Source organism: Chaetodon auriga, chromosome 4, assembly GCF_051107435.1.
Source record: "Chaetodon auriga isolate fChaAug3 chromosome 4, fChaAug3.hap1, whole genome shotgun sequence".
Classification (NCBI taxonomy): domain Eukaryota; kingdom Metazoa; phylum Chordata; class Actinopteri; order Chaetodontiformes; family Chaetodontidae; genus Chaetodon; species Chaetodon auriga.
The window spans coordinates 6103860-6124862 of NC_135077.1; the positions used below are offsets into that span (position 1 = coordinate 6103860).

The 21003-nt window shown below is 41.2% G+C and overlaps 2 protein-coding genes across 3 annotated transcripts in view; one reads left to right on the forward strand and one right to left on the reverse strand.

Moving 5' to 3' along the window:
* Positions 1-1187: 1187 nt before the first annotated feature.
* Positions 1188-3440, forward strand: aanat1 (arylalkylamine N-acetyltransferase 1). The gene is made up of 3 exons (XM_076728659.1): positions 1188-1445; positions 1894-2048; positions 3020-3440. Exons 1-3 carry the CDS (start codon positions 1298-1300, stop codon positions 3323-3325), a joined length of 609 nt encoding a protein of 202 aa, XP_076584774.1. The 5' UTR covers positions 1188-1297; the 3' UTR covers positions 3326-3440.
* A 2684-nt stretch (positions 3441-6124) lies between these two features.
* The window catches only part of LOC143319579 (inactive rhomboid protein 2-like), a 30112-nt gene continuing 15233 nt past the window's right edge, over positions 6125-21003 (reverse strand). For both annotated transcript variants that reach the window (XM_076728657.1, XM_076728658.1), the window contains 15 exons: positions 20409-20592; positions 19286-19507; positions 18701-18829; positions 18024-18133; positions 17290-17508; positions 16846-16957; positions 16337-16411; positions 15543-15704; positions 15219-15304; positions 15038-15101; positions 14771-14865; positions 14401-14476; positions 14153-14253; positions 12717-12870; positions 6125-7196 (listed from right to left, as the gene is read on the reverse strand). In XM_076728657.1, the coding sequence (XP_076584772.1) occupies positions 6765-7196; positions 12717-12870; positions 14153-14253; positions 14401-14476; positions 14771-14865; positions 15038-15101; positions 15219-15304; positions 15543-15704; positions 16337-16411; positions 16846-16957; positions 17290-17508; positions 18024-18133; positions 18701-18829; positions 19286-19507; positions 20409-20592 (2221 nt within the window). In that variant the 3' untranslated portion in view covers positions 6125-6764. The remainder of the gene's footprint in view (positions 7197-12716; positions 12871-14152; positions 14254-14400; positions 14477-14770; positions 14866-15037; positions 15102-15218; positions 15305-15542; positions 15705-16336; positions 16412-16845; positions 16958-17289; positions 17509-18023; positions 18134-18700; positions 18830-19285; positions 19508-20408; positions 20593-21003) is intronic.

Here is a 21003-nt window from a genome sequence, read left to right on the forward strand (position 1 = left end):
TGTTAATATCAATAGCCATCAGTTTGACAAGAAATCGCAGGAAAGGAGAAACTAGTCATCCTTGGTCCATTTCATAACTTATGTTTAGCGTCTATTACTTTTGCACTGGATTTTAGACAAAGACTTGTAGTTTTTGCCTGTTTATCGTGAATAAAGACCAATTAGAGACCCCGCAATTATATGGCACTCACATGAGGACAACTTGTTGGGAAACCTGTTGACACTTTATCCCAAGAATACCGGAAACCTTCTTATATCTAAAAGGAGTGTGTCGGGAAAAGCTTTGCATAATTTAATCTCAGTGTTTATTGCAGGATAGAGCTCATTTCCAGCCTTGTGACCCTTCCAAATGGTTCACCTAGTCCTGGTGTCAGTCGTCGTTAATTGGACCGCTCCTGCCTCCTAAATAAAACAAACCACAGGTGAAAAATACAGCGAAGCACTGAGCTCTGCAGCCATCGCTTCTGGTTTGAAACAGTGGGTCACATCCTAAGGGGAAGTTTCCTTAAGTTTGGTTTGAGGGGACAACTGTCCATAAAACCTAACGGCTACTTGAAATTCTTAACATGGCGTGTAGAGAGGTGAGAGGTGAGAAACAAACTCCTACACATCCTGTAATCCTCTTACAGATCTAGAAAATAATTAAGCGTGGAAAGATTGTGGACTGGACTTAAAGGGACAAATGGACAGCCAATGGAAAGTCTCCCTGAGAGAAATCACATGAAGAGTGGTAAGTCCAGTCCTTAAGATGGCCCAGTTAAGCAACAACAGAGAGCACCCAATCTCTTCAGTGTGACAAGCATTAATTGACACTGACATTGATGGTTAATCACAATAACTCGCACTTTTCAAAGTCTATCATCCACTCTGTTACCCCGATGAGTCTCTTCATTGACTGTTACACCTGAACTCACTCTTGATAATAGGTCTAGGTTGGCGCGAGGGCTCCAACACATGATCAGTAAAATCCAAATCGGCTGCGGGTCTGATGGTGGCATGACGAGGATAATTCTCAACAAACAAATATCCCCCTGACCCCGATTGACTATGTTTATTGTTCATTTCACTCACGGGGAATGGGGAGTCACCCAACTCGCCTCAGGATTATCGGCAGCCAGCCCTGCGCACCGAGGGTATAAATATGCGGTGCGCTGCTCAGTCCTGTTACGCACGAGTCAGACCTTCAGACGAGGAACTATCCGCGTTAAAGGGGGGATAAGCAGAGAGGAAGAGAGTGACGTCTCAGCGCGTTCTTCTTTTCTTTGTGTTCAAATCTTTACGGGGCTAAAATAAGAGCATGTCCGTGGTGAGCGCAGTACCGTTCATGAGGCCGCTCCACGTGCGCTCTCCAGTGCCGCGCGGGCGCCGCCACACGCTGCCGGCCAGCGAGTTCCGCTCCCTCAGCCCAGAGGACGCCATCAGTGTTTTCGAGATTGAGAGAGAAGGTAAACAAACGATTTTACTAAATTACATCACGTGTTATTGCCTGTCGTAATAACTTCATCGCAGCTGGTCCCGGCACAGTTGCGCACGCAGGAAAAAACATTCATCCAGTCTTATGTTACAGCAGCCTCATTCAAAGTTGCTGAATAAAGATAAACTGATCAACTCTATGGGACAAATTACCTCCTTTATTAACACAAATTACATTTAGACTAAAACTTTATTTTTTCTAGTGACCATTATCTCCATATTGACTTACTCTGACGTGTAGCCCACTACAAAATTAAGGTGATTTTAACTCTTTCCTGAATGCACATCTGATATGAGTTCAGGGGCCTTTAAGCTTTAGATCCCAGTCAGTACTGCAGACAACATTATGCCCACATCTCTGTCATCATGCAGGAGTCTTGATTTACAACATGATGACACTGGTTCTCTTCCTCCACACAGCCTTCATCTCAGTGTCCGGTGAGTGTCCTCTCCACCTGGACGAGGTGCGTCACTTCCTCACCCTGTGCCCTGAGCTGTCTCTTGGCTGGTTCGAGGAAGGACGTCTGGTGGCTTTCATCATCGGCTCACTGTGGGACCAGGAGAGGCTTACCATGGTAAGACAGAGTGGAGGACATCTGGGCGGTGATTTACCTCAGGCTGAGCGACTGGCAAGGGAGGTTCACAACAGATTATCAGAGATTTCAAAAGATTTAAGGGCATATTTATGGTATAACGTGTTTGAAGATACCACTTGAAGACAGGTTGTGAAAAAATTAAGGAGAAAACAAAACATTTTTGGTGCACAGTACAAGAGACCCAGAGCCCTTATATATTCGCCTGCTGTTCAAAGACTCCTATAGTAGTTATTAGATATTATGTCCTTTTTTTGAGCATTCTTGTGCTGCAGCAAAACTGAAAAAGTTTCCAAGACTCAAAGGTTTTATCTCTCACATCCTCATTCAATGAGCAGTGACATGCAGGTGGGCATGCTCTTGAGGCTGTCTGCAAAGGTTCTAATCTATGCAAATGTGCAGGCCAGTGCAAAGGATCCACAGAGGACAATGTGTGAAATAACATCCTATGTCCACTGACTCTGGTGCAAGCACAAACACTTCACTGTTCACAGGAAGCATTGAATCATAGCTTTAAGTGAACAGTGGCCACTGCAACCACAAGTGGTAGTTACAGGATGACAGAAGCACACCCTAAGGTGTACTGTAATAACAGAGGAAAATCACAAAGTCAGCAGTTTCTCAATAATGTTTACTGAATTCTAATATCAGCAAAGTCTGCAAACATTAGCTACCATAAGCTACTGGTCATACCAGGCCAAGGCTGTAGCAGGAAAAGCTCTGAGTGTGTGCATTGTTTTTCTTATGAATTCATTTTTTTTCTTTTGCAAGAGAAATAAGGTGTTATTTCTTAAATTTGCCAAAGAGCAGTGAGAAAGCTGCCCTCTGCAAGGTCTTTTTTTCCCCAATCATTTGTCCCTTCGGTATCAAGTATTTATAGGTAAAACTTCTCAGGTTTCTCAAAAATACAGCCTTCACTTGTTCTTACAACTCTTTCCACCACTGTTTTCCAGGACGCCCTGACTCTCCATAAGCCTCATGGAACCACCGTCCACATCCACGTCCTGGCGGTCCACCGGACCTTCCGCCAACAGGGCAAAGGCTCCATCCTGATGTGGCGCTACCTGCAATACCTCCGCTGCCTGCCCTACGTCCGGCGCGCTGTGCTCATGTGTGAAGACTTCCTCGTTCCCTTCTACCAGAAGTCGGGCTTCAAGGTGCAGGGCCCCAGTGAGATCACAGTGGGGCCGCTCACCTTCATCGAGATGTTCTACCCAGTCAGGGGCCATGCCTTCATGCGTCGTAACAGTGGCTGTTGAGAACAGAGGGACTTAATGTGGATTCTCCCTGGCTGTAAGTGGCAGTGGGACCTCTACCCTTAGAAACAGGATGAGGGGATGTCTGAGCAGCTTTGTTGTGCGCGATCCACTAACAGAGTGTTTGTGATCGTCGCTGTGAGGCTTGTTAAGCAGACAGTGAGGTGTGTGTTCAGTCTGCAGAGAGCTGAAAAACAAGAGCTGCCATCCAGCTGCCAACAACAGCTGTTTGGAAAAGTGGTGTGAAACTACAAATATACTGATCTGTAGTTAAGCATGAGTAGAGCATGCTATCAAAATCATTAGACCAAAGTCCTGAAAGAATGTAAGCACGTGTTTCAAATTTCCATTTTGTTTTTTATAAAGCCATTTTATTTTTATTTTGATACATTTATTATTGTATTAAATAGAACGCAGCTGCCTTTTTATATTTGTTATTTAACCAGTCTTTCTGGCTCTGTATAAAGCCAAAAGCATGATTCTTAGTCAATAAAAAAACAAAACAAAACAAGAATCTGCCCATGATTAATGCATTCTGTCCTGTTTGGTGTTGTGTAAACACAGTATGCCTTTCACAGCAGCTTTAGAAGATTCTCATTTATGTTACATGTTGTATAAGCATGATAATGGTGAATCATTACGCCAACGTAAACAGCTAAATAAAACTACAAAGGAAGGGAAATCAGCAATCAAACATCAGACAATCAGCCAATGTATTATGTGGAAATGCTTGTCTGTTTTATATATTAAGATCCGAGTGGTCTCGCCTGTCACCACCAGTGACCATTACAAAAGCCTGGTGTGTACAGTGTGTCTTGTATTTTAAAGAGCAAAATATAAGTTTTCATAGAACACAACTTAGAGTAATGTATGTACCCATAAAATCACCAATTCAATATTTAGATATCCCTAATATATGTACTTTCAAAGTCCCTCCTTGGTGGTCTCCTCTCCTTTTCCTGTGTTGACAATCACCACCTCTGCCTCCCAAAGTCTTGAATCAAGACAAATGTTGTTGTTTTTTTTTTGTTTTTTTTTTTAGCAACGTTTTGTTCTTAAAATAATAAAGGCTCTATTTTCTGGCAAGTCTGCTTTTGGTGTTTTTATTTACAATCTATCCTGAAAGCAGAATTCGCACTTATTCTCACTCCAAAGTAAAAGTTTATGTTCTCTTTTAAAGTCAAAGCTATCAGTGGTGGAGTGTCAACAGCAAGGAAAACGTAGAGACACCGATGACAGACAGAATGAGTTTTGATGTCAGAAACTCTCTTCACTGTAACATTGCACACGTAACTCCATTATTATTAGAGTGGCATTTATTTTGACACGGCTGCTTTAACATACATTTTAACACACAACTGAAGCGAAACCGAACAGTACCTTGACCATGGACCGAAACTCATTTAAAACTTCCTCTTTTTATTTCAATAAATAGAAAAGGCTGAAATTATTTGGTCCCAATGCAAATACAGCTGCATACAGTCATGATTGAAGATTTGTGTTGTTATTATAGTTCAGATCAAACCCTCATGTTTAAAAAGGCACAGCAAAGAGGTTTCTGACAAAGAGGTGGATGTTATGGTTCACACTTTTCAGGGCAGAGTCCTACGTGTTGAAACAGATGACCTTTACAACCTAAAGACAGTGGTGTTACAACAAATTAAAATATCTGAATTATCCAACACAACCCATTCTGCATGTTTTTTAACAACTCATGTTCTTAACACCAGATGATCAGTGAGTCAGACCCACAGACAAACTCGCATAATCTCATAACTCACTTAGTAACACACATAATCCTCCACACAACAGTCATTACCGTGGCTTTCCTAACAGCTGGGGTCAACACATGCCAGAACTGCGAACAACAACAAACTAGATTCGAGCCAAAAGCTGGAGGAAATGTTTCACTTTGTCCGGAACCCACAAGAACAGTGACAATCTAATGTGGGTCAAGGAGCACAACCCAAGCAATCATCTGTTATAGTCCAGACAAATGACGAGTAAAAAAAGCATGGAAGTGTGGAAGAAGACTTTGTCTAGGTTTAGTCTGAATGTGCCTGCTTGAGGCAAATCCTGTCTACAGCAACACTAATGTTTAAAACAGTTTAAAATCATCTTTCTTACATTGTTTTTGTCAAGGAGAGCATTCACAAGTGTAAATGGTTAAAGCAAAGCCTTTCATGGTGTATTACATAAACATTAAGGCTCAGGTGAAACATAAATTACATCTTGTGAATCTAAAACTGTTTCACGGCGTCCAAAAATACAGTACAATGATTTTGATTTTGATTCAACAAAGAATGCCTGTTCAGACAATTACTCCTAGAATAAATATTACTTTCATGATTGTTTTTAGAGTAAATCTACAAAATGGTTTAGGCACCACTGTGTTATCAGACAAAGATGAGACACCGTAAGCTTCACTGAGAACCTGTGTTTGTGGCAGTGACACAAAGTGACTGTGAAAAACAACATGCATATATATGCAGCATGTGATGTTGCTTTGGTAGGTTAGGGTCAGAAATTTGTTCACCAGCATTCTGTTAGTTGATCATAGGCAGTATGCAAAAGTAAACTGAGGCATCTTTGTAAAATGGCATAGGCTGTTTAAGGCAACTAGTGGTTTTGGATAGAAATCTTACCTTAATCAACCACTGATATTTAAATATTCCAGCTGCACAGTTAATACTTGGAACACATTGTTACCTTTAGCATAACATTTCACTGCTTCAAAGAACGTGGACATGCCAAATGCATCCATACAAAAGAGCATTTTTTTTTTTTTTTTTTTTTTTTTTTAAAGAAAGTGTTTAACTGAAAGCAATTCACCAGACACTGAGAAGCAGTAGACCTGAAGGACAGCTTTTTTAGTGTTAAAAGAAGTGTTACAAGAATAAGTAGTAAGAGGCCCACTGTGACATCAGTCTTCATTTTCACCTCAGCTGCTTGTCATCGACGGAATTAAAGGAAAAAGTGATTGTAGGCCAGATATGCCCATGTCTTCTTCTATCTTCTTTAGATTTACACAACTTTTTGTGAACTGCAGGAACCAGACAGTCTCGCTCTGTAGATATTCTCCTTCAGGTCCACTCAGCCCTTCGCAGTTTGGATGTCCAGAGAATCTTTTCCTGCCCTGTGATTCTGAGGACCAGCTAGCCCGTTAGCAAATTAACATGCTAGGTGGTGCCAGACTCTACTGAGGATTCAAAATTATGAAAGTACCTAAGTCAGAAGGCTGAGGAGAAGACACTGATCCAGTTCCATTACTTTGACCAGGTGTTTTGATGGGTGAATAATAAAAAAAAAACAAAACAAAACATGATTGCCATACCCTTAAAAGATCTGACCTGAAAACAGCTGATCTGGTCATTGGCTACAAGATAGCAAATCAGTTGCAGAGACGCCGTGGCCATCTTAGACATCATGAGTAGCCGAGAGACTAGTGCACCACATCGGCAATGTTGTGTTCTATGTCGTACTTCTCACAGAATTTGCTTGTGAACGGCAGGCAGGTGAGATGTTCCAGCCAGTGCCAGTTAATTGGGTAAATATAAAACCAAACGATGAGGGAGGAGAACAGCCCAGTGTAGGCCACCATTGAGACAGCAATGAGGATACGTTTCCGGTACTTGTCAAAAGTGCCGAAGGTGACGTAGGGCAGAAAGGCAAAGGACAGCAACAGGCCGCTGAGGAAACCAAAGATGTGGGCGATGTTGTCGATCCACGGCAGCAGGCCACACAGGAAAAGGAAGAGAACGATGCCCAAAAGTTTGAGAAAGGCCTTCCATGGTTTCTCCAGCATCTGCCAACCTTGAAACAGCTCAACGAACAGGCAAGCAAGGAGTCCAAACTGAGACCCTGCTGGACCCACCTGCAGCGAGAGAACAAGAGGAAAAGACAAGTCACAGACAATCCCATAATTCAATTTAACGGACAAAATGATGAAAGAGTTCTATACTCCCACTTACATAGAAAAAAACCCACATTGCGTAAACGAAAGACTCATGTACGAATGAGCATTGGACGTGTACCAGACATAAAATGCATACATCCTCCTTACTGGTGACACAGGAATGCTGTTCACTTACATTTGCTTCAAATAACAACAATTTGTATTCTGAACAGTGAGTACCTACTCCACTTTGGTCGATACCACAGGGCTAGTATGCTGTATAGACCTGACTTCAAAATTGTCCCATGGGACTATATCATATTATGTTCTATGAAGTTAAATACAAAATTCCATGCAGAAAAAGACAATTAAACTCTTATGTGTGCTTATGTTGCTGCGCACTGCCGCAGAGGAAAGATTCATAATAAGAGCATTTGTAATGTTTTGTGAAGACAGCCTCACATCATTAGTGTCACGCCTAATGCAATGCACGGTTGTATAGGACAGAGGTTTAAAGTCAGACTGAAATCACATTTGTCATCTCTTTTTTAATGAACAAATAAAGTCAACATGTTTTTCAAATGTACTAGTTTTTCATTATTAAAATGAAGAAAAAGGGTTTTTGGGGAAATATCATTGATGCTGCCTTTATGTCTCAGCCAGCTGGAGGGACGTGTCCTTGTCTATTTGACACTGAAAGTGGTGTTACTCCATGCAGGACGAGAGACAAAGTAAACAAACTTGTGCTGTAGCTACATGTCATGGGCAGACAGCATGTTCTGAGAGCGGGGTGTTAGTGGTTTTGAAGCGACCACACCGGCACCAAGCTGGACCAAAGTAATATTTTTGAAGGTACGTTTACATGCTATCGTGGTGCCACTGGGCGGCTAACAAGCCATCTAGCCTGCAAACTGATGTTAGCAGTTTTTCTAAGTATTAATAGAGGAGAACACAGGAGTTAGTCATAGAACAAATAAGTGTTCTGTAGCAGAGAAAAAAAAAAACAAAACAGTTGAACTGTGACCAGATTACTAACTTTTGGCAACAAGCTACCGAGACAGTATTTAAGGTAACAATTAGACTAACTCATTGTGACTACTGCTAGGAGACTTAATCCTGACCCATGGAAAGTACTCATAGGTAATTAATGAGTGTGGGATAATAATTCACCAATGTCTCTCTCTCTGGTCACAATATGACAAATTATTCTTGATAGAAAAACAGAAATATTGTATTAACTAAAGTTTTCAATTGGGGCTCTGTGGTGATTATGAAACCTGATGGAGATGTTGTTCATGCTTACTGTACAAATGCAGGTTGAGCTACATGCAGTCTCTCTTAATTTTAGATCTAGTTCTGTGGAAGAACTACAGTATGAGCCTGGGGTCAGGCAGTAAAGGTGAGCAGATTAGAGTGACGTCAGTGCTGAGTTTGGAGGCTTGGCCTGGTCAGAGGCAGATGGCTAATCTGTGAAGACATTAAAATCCCACAAAGAGAAAAACAGCATGGCACACCACTCCACCCACACACCCCAGACGCACTGGCTGACACATTCCTAACACGCGCCATGGTCGCTCATTGTTGGTTCATCGTTGGTTCAGGTATTAGGCACTGGAACAGATGTTATGGGAAAAGGCAGTGACATCATGCCACAACATGGATCTTATAATACCATCATTACCATGATGAAAGTTTCAGCATATTAATGTGCTTTGCTGTGGCAGTGATAACGTGCAGGTAGAAGGCTACACACATCACAGAAACTGGAGTTACAACTACTACTTTCCTCTCTATGACACTGACTCCAGTAACATGATGCTATTACCCATTATTTTTTATTTTCAAAAAATTTTTTCTCTATGCATGCTCACCCCCTTGAGATACACCAAGATGTTTTCCTGGAAAGATGCAACACTCGGGTCCACATTTGGTCATTTATATGGACTCACTTTAGTAACTTTTCCACTGATCCATCAGGTGGCACTGACCAACTTCAAAGGCTTCAGTTAACCTTCAGTTTGCTCTATACATTTCAGCTGCAGGATGCTACTTTTTCATTGCAGTGTTGCTACTTTTATTCAAGTAAAGCATTTCAGCATGGATTTCCTACACAGTCACGTACAACCTCATACACTTCAGCTAACACCAGTTTAGCTTCTTGCCAGCTCACATGTTCCCAACCAGTGTATCCACAGACAGACTGACTGTCCTCTTCATCCTAATTCCTCCTAGCAAGTGACACGTTTAATCTCACTTACACTTCCAGGTGACCAGTTCTAGAGTTCATAAAACTTATTTACTTAAATGCGCAGCATGCGATTTCTGCCACAAAGGATCTCTCAAGTAAAACAATGAAAACAAAAGACATAGTTTGATGATGTCATGAAGTACAAGGGGACCATGGAAGTTGTTGTCTTCATTGTTCAACAATTACCATTGCAGATGAAAATATATCAGATGTCAGATGTGGCTGACATGTTGACAGACAAGGTAATGTTTTAAAGTTTTATACACGTTAAATTTAGTCACGCTGGCCAACTTCCTTCCTCACTCCCTGACATATGACCTGGTGTTTCCCATCTTGCTTTTGACAGCGGGTCAAATAAAACATGTCTTTACCTTGAACTAAATTACAGATTTTCTGGGTTTGAATATTGTTAGAAACATTTGGGATAAAGTACACAACTCATCAAAATACATACACGACCATTTCCAAACACCTGGGACACTGTGTAAAATGTAAATAGAAATGGATGCTGGCTGGCCCCTCTCCTCTTTAGCCCAGAGAACGCGGCGTCCATGAATTCCAAAAAGAATTTCACATTTTCACTCAATAGACCACAGGACAGTTTTCTCGTCTTAAATGAGCTTGGGGTGGCAAGGCAGCAGCATTTCTGGATCTGGTTTATATACGGTTTCCTCTTTGCATGGTGCAGTTTCCAATTTGTATTTGTGCATTCAGCGACACACTGTGTTCACAGACGATGGTTTTTGGAAAAGATCATGAGACAATGCAGTGATGTCCACTACAGAATCGTGCCCGTTTCCAATGCAGTGCCATCTGAGGCCTGAAGATTACAATCCATCCGATATATGATATGTTGTCTTTGTGCTATTTTCAAGGAAACATTTTCAGTGTCTTGCAAATCATCACATTCTGTTTCTATTTACGGTTTAAACAGCATCCCAACTCCTTTGGAAACAGGACTGTAACATAGTTGTAGTTGTTTTAAGGCATTTTAATTCAGAAATGTTACTAATTGTGCTTTTAAGTTATATAGTCAGACATCACTGTCAATTCAACAGATGCAAAATGTAAATTAATAGGAGAGTATTTTGCTTTACTTCAACATAGATTGTTATAAAGTAATATCCATATATGATATTAATTTTATTTTATATTTTAGCTTTTCCTTGTTTTCTAGTTAAAGTTACCTCACATCTGTGTCCATTTAATTAATTTACTTGATTAACAGTCTACTCAGTTCCTGAGATTTATGACTTTTTATTCTTTTTTCAAAGAGCAAATGAAACTGATGTTAACTTTGTCTTTCTGCAGGGTTTTAGGAGTAGAAACTGAAACTGCTGTGCTGTCACATTTCTTCAAATCTGCTTTACTTGTGCGAATTTTCATTATTCTAGTCGCAGCTGTTGTACGAGTCATTAATGCTCAAGCCACAGGGGCTCCTTAACTCAACAGTTAAAGGATAATCCACTTAAACTGCCTCCTTAAGTGGCTTGGCCGCCCTGTGTTGTGCCTTGCATGTGCTTCCTCGGGTTATTCCTGGTGTAAGAAGACCTATGAGCTGGTCAGTGCTAAGGAGAGCTGGACGGTGGGATTTCTGGCTCTCACGTCAAGGCACGTTAAACTGAGGGCTGCCTCATGTCATACCACGTAGATATCATATGACACCAATTACAGCCAGCTTATGAAGAAGAAAACATATAACGTGATGACATTAGGATATAAATACACAGGGCAAGAAGCAGAATAAAATTCAGATTACTTATTTGTCAGTTGTAAAAACAAATTATTTGTTGTGTCGGGTAACAGATAAAACATTGGTGAGTCATTCCCCCTTATATGAAAGAGGAACTTTTACAGTATGCGGATGTGGCAGGATGAACCTTTTGTGTTTATGAAGGTGTACAGACCAGAAGCATCACCAGACACGTCTAGTCTTTGCAACAATTGTCTTTGTTTAAAAGAGAAAATGTAATCCCATTCACTAAGTACAATAGTAGTGGCCTTTGTCAACCCACACAATGGCATTAGGCTAATCTCTTAAAGGGGAAAGTGGGCTTAACAGAGAGACACTGAAGAGACGTGCCAGTGAAAAGTAGGTAATCCAGACTGTGTTCTTTTCACAGGCTGAGTCATTTGCACAGCTCAACATGTTGTTTTTTGCAAACATTACACTTTTAATTAGAGAAGATTATACTTGATTCCATTCATAGAGTTACTCCAACAAAGGACAGAGGTGTTGCTGTAGTTTCATGCTTTCTGAAATGACAGCTAATAAAATATGTTTTAAATATCAGTTGATCTGGTTCATACTGACGGCAAAAACATATGTCTAATTGTCTCAGATGCATGTGCAGACATCACCTAAGATAGTATTTAGTTGTAGTTCACTCAGCAACCTCTCTTTCTCATGTGTACATACACACACATGCACACTCTTAATCTTGTGTGCTGAGAGGATTGTTTCAACTTTCCATCAGCACATCAGACAGGACATTATGGAGTAGATTAACTGTGATAACAATGTCCAAATAAAACATATGAAGCTTCATCCCACAGGCATGAAGACAGGTGTATGTCATAAACCCAAAATCATTCTGTGTGCTGCTGTCTAACAATCAAAAATGAACACACACACACACACACACACACACACACACACACACACACACACACACACCTCTCTAGATGTTGGTAGTTAGGCAGGTCTGCTCTAATAATCCCCTGTATGAGAAACTCCCCTCCAGTAAGCGAACTAAGATAAGCTGAGCCAAGCCACAAACCATAGTTACAACAGAAATGTGTAAATTGTTTAGATATTTTTACCTTTTGATCAACACTTTGTAATATCATAAAAAGCTGCTGCAACATGTGCGATAAAGGCTGTGTTGGTTCATGTTGCATTTTCAGACCAGATTTGGATGCTATCAAGTCTAAATAAAGTGGAAAAGGTCACCAGGTACAACAGCCTGACAAAGCTTTGAGTCTTTAATTCATTCAAGGAATGTCAAAGGATTTTGGAGATTAGGAATACAGGTTCATATCTCACATCTGTCTCACAGTTCAACAACCAAGACATTTGATCCCCCTTTTAAACTTTCTGTGTTTGTAGCTGTGCATATGCAAAGTTTACCAGCTTTACTCATGCACTTGCTGCCTCAAGTTAGTGCTTGCTAACTGAATTTGGCTTTTGTTTTTTTTTTGGAGTCTATATGTGTGCACTTTACTTGTTTGTATTCATGTGAAGAACTCACCTCAGCTCTGTAGGGCAGGAACAAGGCGGAGGCCAGGTTTCCAGTGATACCACTGAGGACATAGATTATGGAGATGCGAACCCAACCTGCCAGCTTCTCCAGGTCTCTCAGTATGGTCATTTGGAACACCACTGACACCGCACAGTGTAGTAGCCTACACACACACACACACACACACACACACACACACACACACACACACACACACACACACACACACGATTATCAGTTCATTGACATATTTCATTGAGCAGTAGGTGGCACCAACTCTGAAAACCATTATTCCATACCACTGCAGAGGAAGAGAGCACAACAAGATGTCATAATTAACAAAGCGCCAGTCAGATCTCAAATGGTGAAAAAAAAATAAAAAAAATAAAAAAAGAGGTAGAAATGTAAAAATGTTGCATGTATTGAGTGGACCGATGAGGAGACATAAGGAGAAATAACTTCAAGACAAAGACAAAAATGTGTCTATCTCCCATGAAACACATTAACTATTTTTCAAAGAGGACTAAAACCACCTCAAGCAAGCATAGAACATTTTTTTTTTTTTTTTGCAAAATTAAGAAACTTTTTCAAATTTTGCAGTTTGCGATACTTCAAAATGTGCATAAAAATGCACAGATGGAAACATGGCTAATGGCATCCGTGTAGTCTGTTGCGATTTCAAGCAGTACATTGTGTTAAATATGCGTTGTTTTCCATTAACCTTCCTTGGCCTGTTTGTTTCCTTGTTTTCAAAGCAGACCTGAGGGATTTCCCATGTGCCTAGTATTAGCACTAAGTATCAATATTCACGTGAGCGAACAGCTCACGAGTGTTGGGACTTCATTTACAAATATTTCATTAGGTGTGAATTCTTGAGTATATTGACATAATCCACAAACCTCACTTAACAATCATTCATAGCAAATGACTGAAAGAAGGAAATCTTCTGAGGGAAGAGTTTGTGTCGATTGAAATTCCCCCGGTTCAAGTGCAATAACTCTGCTTAATCTGCACGTGTAATTTAGCATGTTAGACTGTTGCATTATTGAGTTCTGTATGCGCAGGAAACATTTTTGTAATTTTGTTTTTTGTACTTGTGTCGTTTTTTTTTTCATCTTGTGCCCCTGACTGCAAATCATGTTTCCCAAGTGATAAAAATGCTGAAAAAAGTGGCTCATTGACTCAGTGTAATAGGCTTAATACATTGTCGCAGCATATTCTCAAAGTCTCTCAATTATGTTCAGTGGTTTTAAAGTGTTACATCTATACTGACTCAGCTGGAACTGATCATTTATTGCTAATGACAATATGAGGAGTTTTATAGTAACTGTGACAGAAAACAAAGAAAAAATAAAAATAATTACATTAAGAGGCTCATCTTAATTTGTTCAAAAATGTTTGGTAGAAGAGAATTCAAATCCCTGTCAAGGGATGTTTGTGCATACCCAGCGTGGAGGAACAGAGAGAGCCAGAGACGGTAGAACTGATCAGGGACATCAGGGTTGAGGAAGGGCAGCAAACCACAGACATCATCCAGACAGTGCACCTGTGCAAGAGTAGTGTGTGAGTTCAGAAATATACTGACACACCAACAGACACACATGCATGCATTCATGCACAGACTCACACACACACGCATGCACATTGTGCACACGCACGCACGCACGCATGCACACACACACACGCACACTACCTGTGAGCAGAGTGTGGCATCCTCATGGAAGTAACCATGCATGAAAGAGCAATACTCTCTGGTCGTGATCTCACATCTAAAGGAGGGACAACCAAAATGCAATTTAATTCAAATTTTCATTAGTTATCTATTACCTAGGGATGTAATATTATATCAGATTTCGTGATATTGCAATAAAAATACGGCTTGATGTCATCATGGGACTGTGACTGAGCTATCTACCGTGATATTACATGATTATTTATATTACCAACCTCTCCTTCTCAAAAATTGTATTGTTTTACTTTGAACAGCAGAGGGCTCAATCATAGCAGGTCTTGAAGCCAGTAAACAACACACAGCAGAAAATATATAAGCCCATGTGTCTAACCTGCCCTTTGTTCCTATGCAGCAAGGCCGTCCCTTGATGTTACAGTCCATGTGTCTGTAACCCGTGTGGTTCCACTTCTTGGGGTATGTGCACACCTGGAGAAGGACAAGCAATGAGCCAGTTCACAGAAATTCTGACCAAAGTATTAACTTGTATCTTAATTCCTGTGTAGACCTCAAACACAGAGAGCAGCACTGAAAATACATTTTGCTGAAATGAAGAATTGGACGCTCGTGTAGAAAGTTTTTAGTCGCAGTGTCCCCTCACCGGCCACTGGGTGATGTCATCAGGCCATGTATGAGGCTCTGCAGAGGCAGGCTCTTCACACACTCTGCTCACAACAAGCAACACGAGGAGAAAAGAAAATTTGAACAGATGACAAATGACATGCACATTTTGGCAATTAATTCATTTACAAATATATGTCAAATCACATCCATATTCTCACCTGGGATCCTGGTGACAGACAGAACCAGAGAATCTGTTGATGTCCACAGGCTCACTGTTCCATTTAATAAAGGTGGCCAGCGTCTCCTGCATGTACAGGTATTATACTATTCAAAGTAAAGCATTTACTTTTTCTTAGTGAGTATTTCAATCTTTCATGCCCAAGGGGAGAAGGTTTAAAGAACAGGGACAGCAATGTGATGAAAAATGTAATTAATGGCAGTTAATGGAGCGCATGCTGTTTCTGGTCTGTGGCTAAAGAATATCTAATTCTTTTATGACATTTTCAACAACAAAGCCTGAAGAGGCATGATAAACCACTTACGGAGCAGTCGGAGCTGAGGGTCTGCACACATCCAGAGTTGTCATTCTGAACGCAGCAGCCAGAGTCTCTCTCCAGGTCTTTGGCCCTCTGGATCAGCTGGACAATCTGTGTGTCCTGACGGATGCACGGTGAGAATTTGGCCCCCAGGTGGATCAGGTCCTCCTGAAAAGTAGGGAAAATTATCATGAAGACAAACAAACATGGCAGCCCACACAGAGCGATCTACTGAAGAGAAAAACTCTGGATGTAGATTAAGTTTCTCTGTCATTTAACAGGTTGTTAATGGCTGTTTGTTTATTTTCAGGAAATAAGAGACCTCTCGTTTCAAAGTGACACTTGCAGAAAGAAAAGTCATCTGTAAGACATTTTAAAGGAAGCAACTTTCTAGACCCTGCAATGAGTCCCTGATAAAGAAAAAGTGGGAAAGATGAAAGATGGGGCTTGGCGAGAGCAACAGTACGTGCCAGGAAGTGCAGTAAGCGATTAAGTCAGGAAGACAAACTAAGGAGGGTGTAACCCTACACAAGACGAGGCAAAAAGTGTCTGGTGTCACCCAATGATACACCAGACCGTACAATAAGAGAAGAAAGTGCATATCCCTTATCAATCCATGACAGTATTTTAGAATCTGGCTCAATCCTAAAATCTGTTCATTTTAGGACTGGCGAACATCATCTTAGAAAAGCAGGAAGTTAACTTCATTTTATAAATCAAATGTGAATATCCATCTAGGCAGAGAGTGAAAAACATATAGTGTAATACAGCAACTGTGCTGAGACCAGCAAGAGACTCACAGAGCTTGGACCAATCCAGAAGTTCTGCTGTTGAATATACTTGACACTCTCATAAATGCCTTTGTTCTTCAGCACCTACAGAGGGCAGCAGAGTGACACAGGTGGCAGTGGATTTGCTAAATGTATAACATGACAGAGGTACCAAAACATTTATGGTTCAATGTTCATTTATGATTTCCGGGTGAAGGCGAGGATAAACACGCTTTATCTCATAAATGCATCATTTTGTTTTCTTTCGATTCTGTTTGTAAGGACATAAAAATGACATAACTTTGAAAGTTGCTTTCAATATTTAATGATTTCAGCCATGTATTGACCAAGCAGATTATTTAAGTGCATTCAAAGAGCACAGATCCTATCTTCAATGCTCAGTTTCACAATAACCAGACATTTTCGCACTACAGCTAGCTGGATGGTCGTAAACATGGTGAAATACACTCAATCATGTCAAAATCTTTAATCCATTTAAGTCAACATTTCACAGGAAATCAGTTTTGAATTCCACTCACCAGTTGAGATGTCGAATGTTGTGCAAACCCCACAGGGGCAAAACCATATGTACAACAGGCCAGCAAAGTGATTACTATATGGACAAATGTGATCCAGTAGGTAAAGTATGGCCTAAAAAGCACAGCAGAAAACCACAGCAAATCAGATAAAACAGGAAAATCAGACAAAGCCAATATATGGTGCCAGTCCTGGTGTCAAACATGAAATTACAGGCAAGGATAATTAACTACTAAAACTGCCTGTACTGCTCTAAAGATTACTAAAACTTGTATACAACTCTCCAACTTTCCTCCAGTGTTTTCATGGCACTTTTTACTGCTAAAGCTGATTTCACCTGTTACTTATCTCTCACTGAGATCTAGAAGTCAATTATATCAAGTTTGTGAATAATCCACCAGTGCGTCTGTGTGTCGATGAACATTAGCATCCACTCATTCCCGAACCTGTGGCTGTGGAAGTCGTCCAGCTGCTTCTGGATGCTGCTGCTGAGGCTGCGTCGGTAGTGCCGGTTCAGCCACTTCCCCACAACCCCCATGCCGTACTGACGCTTATGTTTATCAAATGCAAAGTGCTTAACTTGGGAGGCGATGCGACCACCCCGGCGAGGACGGCTCTTTTCGTGCACTACTACTGGTGTCCTGGGTGTTCGAGATATGTCCTTACTGGGGTTGGGAGAAAGGCAGGAAAGCAGGGAGGAAGAGAAATGGATTAAAAAATGGAAAAGGAGTGAGAAAGAGAGCAAGACAAAAGCGGTGGAAGGGGCAGAAAGGTGGGATGTAGTCAGATAAGCAGAAGAAGAAAAAGAAGGTGTACAAATTAAATGTTTGTATATGAAATACAAGAAATAATATTCGAAGAAAAGCAAGTAAACCAGGAGTATGTCAATTCTATTTTTGTTACAGTTGACATACAGAAGTTTTATTTACTTCAAACAGCCGTACCTGATTGGAAGACCTTAAGCTTCATATGTAATAAACAGCTAGCACATTCTGAAGCACTGATGTTACAGTTTACGCAGTAAATTTATTGAGTTCTGATGATAAAAAGCTGGAACACATTTTTTGTGTGCCGAAAAATAAGATTTTTTTTGAATATTTGACACAAGTACTGAGAACTATCAGTGTCAGTGCCTTTCTCAAGGTGTTATCAAGGTGTTTTTGGTTGTGTATTTGCTCACAGGCTTTGGAACTTCAGGTCAGGCTGCTCGCTGGGAGCGAAAGATGCAGAAATGGGAGGTGATTCAAATACATCATCAGCCATAGAGTACAACTCATCATGGGCATCGACCTACATAGGAGAGGTAATGGAGGTAACATTGGAAGAGCAGGAAGACAAACATGGAGATTAGTAATGAAGTAGCAGCTAGGCCTCATATGTGCTTAGACAATTTTGTTCTCTTGTAGCAGACATTATGGTGAAGGGGGAAATATAGGACATAATGATATAATGAGCAGCTTCTGAGTTGTATCTGTCAAACATTCCTATATTTTAATAACTTTGACATATATACACGTATTAGATATGTATGTTCAATCTCTAACCTTTGTGTTGTAGCAACTAACTATGAGCTGGTCAGACCAAGCAGTCGAGATAAGATGAAAAGAGGATGGTTTAAGAGAAACTTTCTAAATTTACAAAAGAGAAAGAAAGCTGTGAAATAGATAAGAAATGGAGGCTGCTCTTGCTGAATGACATGATGAAGGGAGGTGATGTGACACATATAAAGGACAGGTGAGTGTATATATCACAGTATACATGGAAAGTACGTTCCTCAACATAAAAAAAAATTGCCAAAGTCAACACAAAGAGACATTTTACTGCCAGGGCACTAACAGAGGGGTAGTGGTTGCTGACCTTGCTGAAGAAGAGTGACTCGGACATGTCTGCGGAGTCCACTGTGTCCTCATCCATCCAGCTGGGCCTGGCAAAGCTCCTCTTGGGGAAACTGCGACCTGTCTGAGAGCCTGCCAAGCCACTACGACCCTGAACAACACACACACAAACCACATAAGTTAGTTTACATGTGCATAATCTCTCTCTCTCTCTCTCTCTCTCTCTCTCTCTCTCTCTCTCTCTCTCTCTCTCGCAAAAGCATATACATCCTTTGTGTCACCTGGGTTTAGTGTACTTGTATTTGAACATAAATATTTACTTTTCACAAGCATATTAATTCTGCCCATTAAATCAGCAAAAGCGTGAAAATCTCTGTGGAGTCTGGATTTTAGACTGAAGAATGTGGGGCTATTTCACAAATGGTGGTGCACATTTTCTGAAACTGATTCCCATCCAACGGCATAAAATGCACATTTCACAGAGACCTGCTTTTACTGGATAAAAAACCTAAAAACACCTATCAAATGCAAACATTAAGTAAAAAAACTGTCCCTCCCCAATCTAGAATACACACTCTGAGATTTTGGGGTACCAGACCCAACCCACCCTCATTAGGTTGGATGCAGCTCGGATGCTCATTCGAGCAACAGATTCCCTCTTACGCCTGGGGAAGCGGCTGTACCCTGAGCGCTGGCTGGTGAAGGAGCTGAGTGAGGTGACACCTGGGGTAATGGGACCCCCCTGAGGGATGTGAGGGGTCCTGGGGGAACGACTGTCCATCTCGTCCGGGCAACGGAAGGCTCGCCCCCGTGCCAGGGGATCCACAATCTGCAAAAAACAAAGATTAGAGTGAACCTGGTATAAATATTTGAGAACTACTGTGACATGGACATAAATTTGGCCACAACATGCTAAACATCGGCTGTAATCACTAGATCTTACATGCACAGCAGTCTGACAGCTGACTTTCAAGATGAAGCAAAATTCTCAGATAGTGAGCAGAAGAGACGAGAGAATACATATCACTCAGAGATGAAAACTCACCTTTAAGTCTTACAGAGTTTACAAGGCTGACACTTTGAGAAAGAATTCCTCTCACACACGTTTGTGTGTCTGTGTGAACACGAGTAAAGTAACAGGAAAAATAAATTGCTGTTAGATGGAAATTGTTATCATTGGCATTCCCGATTACAAGGGCGACCAGATGCAGAATCAAAAAAGCAGGTGAGGGTAGGCGCAAGATGGAATTGAATGGCAAGTAGATGAGTGGAGCTATCTGACACAGACTGAGGGGAGTGACATGATTCATCTGGGGCACAGATGGCCAACGACTGTCACCATATAGCACTCCCCTTTATTAAAGCCAGACACATTTTTCCCTCTCTCCTCACATTCTCTCTCTCACATCTCTAAGGGTCATGACATGAAATCATACAGGTGGAAAAACAGTTACTGGTATATCTTGTTAGCTGGTTGTGAAATTGAGTGAAAATGGGAATTGTGGACAGACATGGCATAGAGCTGGCAGTGTCTCCTCCTGTTTGTTCTTGCTGTCTGTGCAACATATTTCCATGGTCAAGTATTTTGGAATATTCATGCAATAGAATCAAGATATTAAGATGCTTCTAAACAGACTACATTGAATAGAACCTTAATCAAGATGTGAATGAATAGCTTGTGTGTAGGTTAAGGCCCACAGTGACCATGTGTCTCTGTGACAGAAGAATACCTTGGGCATTTTGTGCGTGGCTGGTGAGTCCAGGCCCTGGTCGATGCTGGTGGCCGTCTCAGGCTCTCTATACTGGGCCTTCAGCTTGCCGTAACGCTGGCTGCAGTGGCGTAGGCTCTTCCTGTGCCATACCTGCTGTTTGGTCTCACAGTCTTCCCCCACCCCAAACCATTGGGCTGTGTTTCTAGAGGGACAGGAAGAGGAGGGTGTCCTCAGTAACACACAGAAACAGCAAGAGCAGATGATGTTAAGCTAACACAAGAAGGAGAGCATACATTTCAACAATGTATGCAGCAGTTGCTCTAGTATCATCTGAACAATCTAAGAAATTCTGTTATGATAGAAGGCAAAGAGCTGAACACTTGGGAAAATACATCTGCTGATGCCTCTAGACACATCTCCAGAGATGTTCCTGGAATCATCAGGTGTTTTGGGTCTCTCAACGTCATACATCCTGCTCCAGCTGACCCAGCGGAGACTGATCAGACCCCAACTTGTGTCCTGATAGCTAGCTCCATCCCAATGGTTCTAGTCTCTTGAGCCACAGCCATCTTGATGCTCTCTCTGCCACTGTGGTGGTGTTGCAGATGGCTCT

What these genes read in the sequence shown, in the direction of transcription:
- aanat1 (XM_076728659.1), top strand. Translation starts at nt 1,298, where the DNA reads ATGTCCGTGGTGAGCGCAGTACCGTTCATGAGGCCGCTCCACGTGCGC. An exon ending in TTTCGAGATTGAGAGAGAAG is followed by an intron (nt 1,446 to 1,893) that starts GTAAACAAACGA and finishes TCCTCCACACAG; the next exon opens with CCTTCATCTCAGTGTCCGGT. An exon ending in ACCAGGAGAGGCTTACCATG is followed by an intron (nt 2,049 to 3,019) that starts GTAAGACAGAGT and finishes ACTGTTTTCCAG; the next exon opens with GACGCCCTGACTCTCCATAA.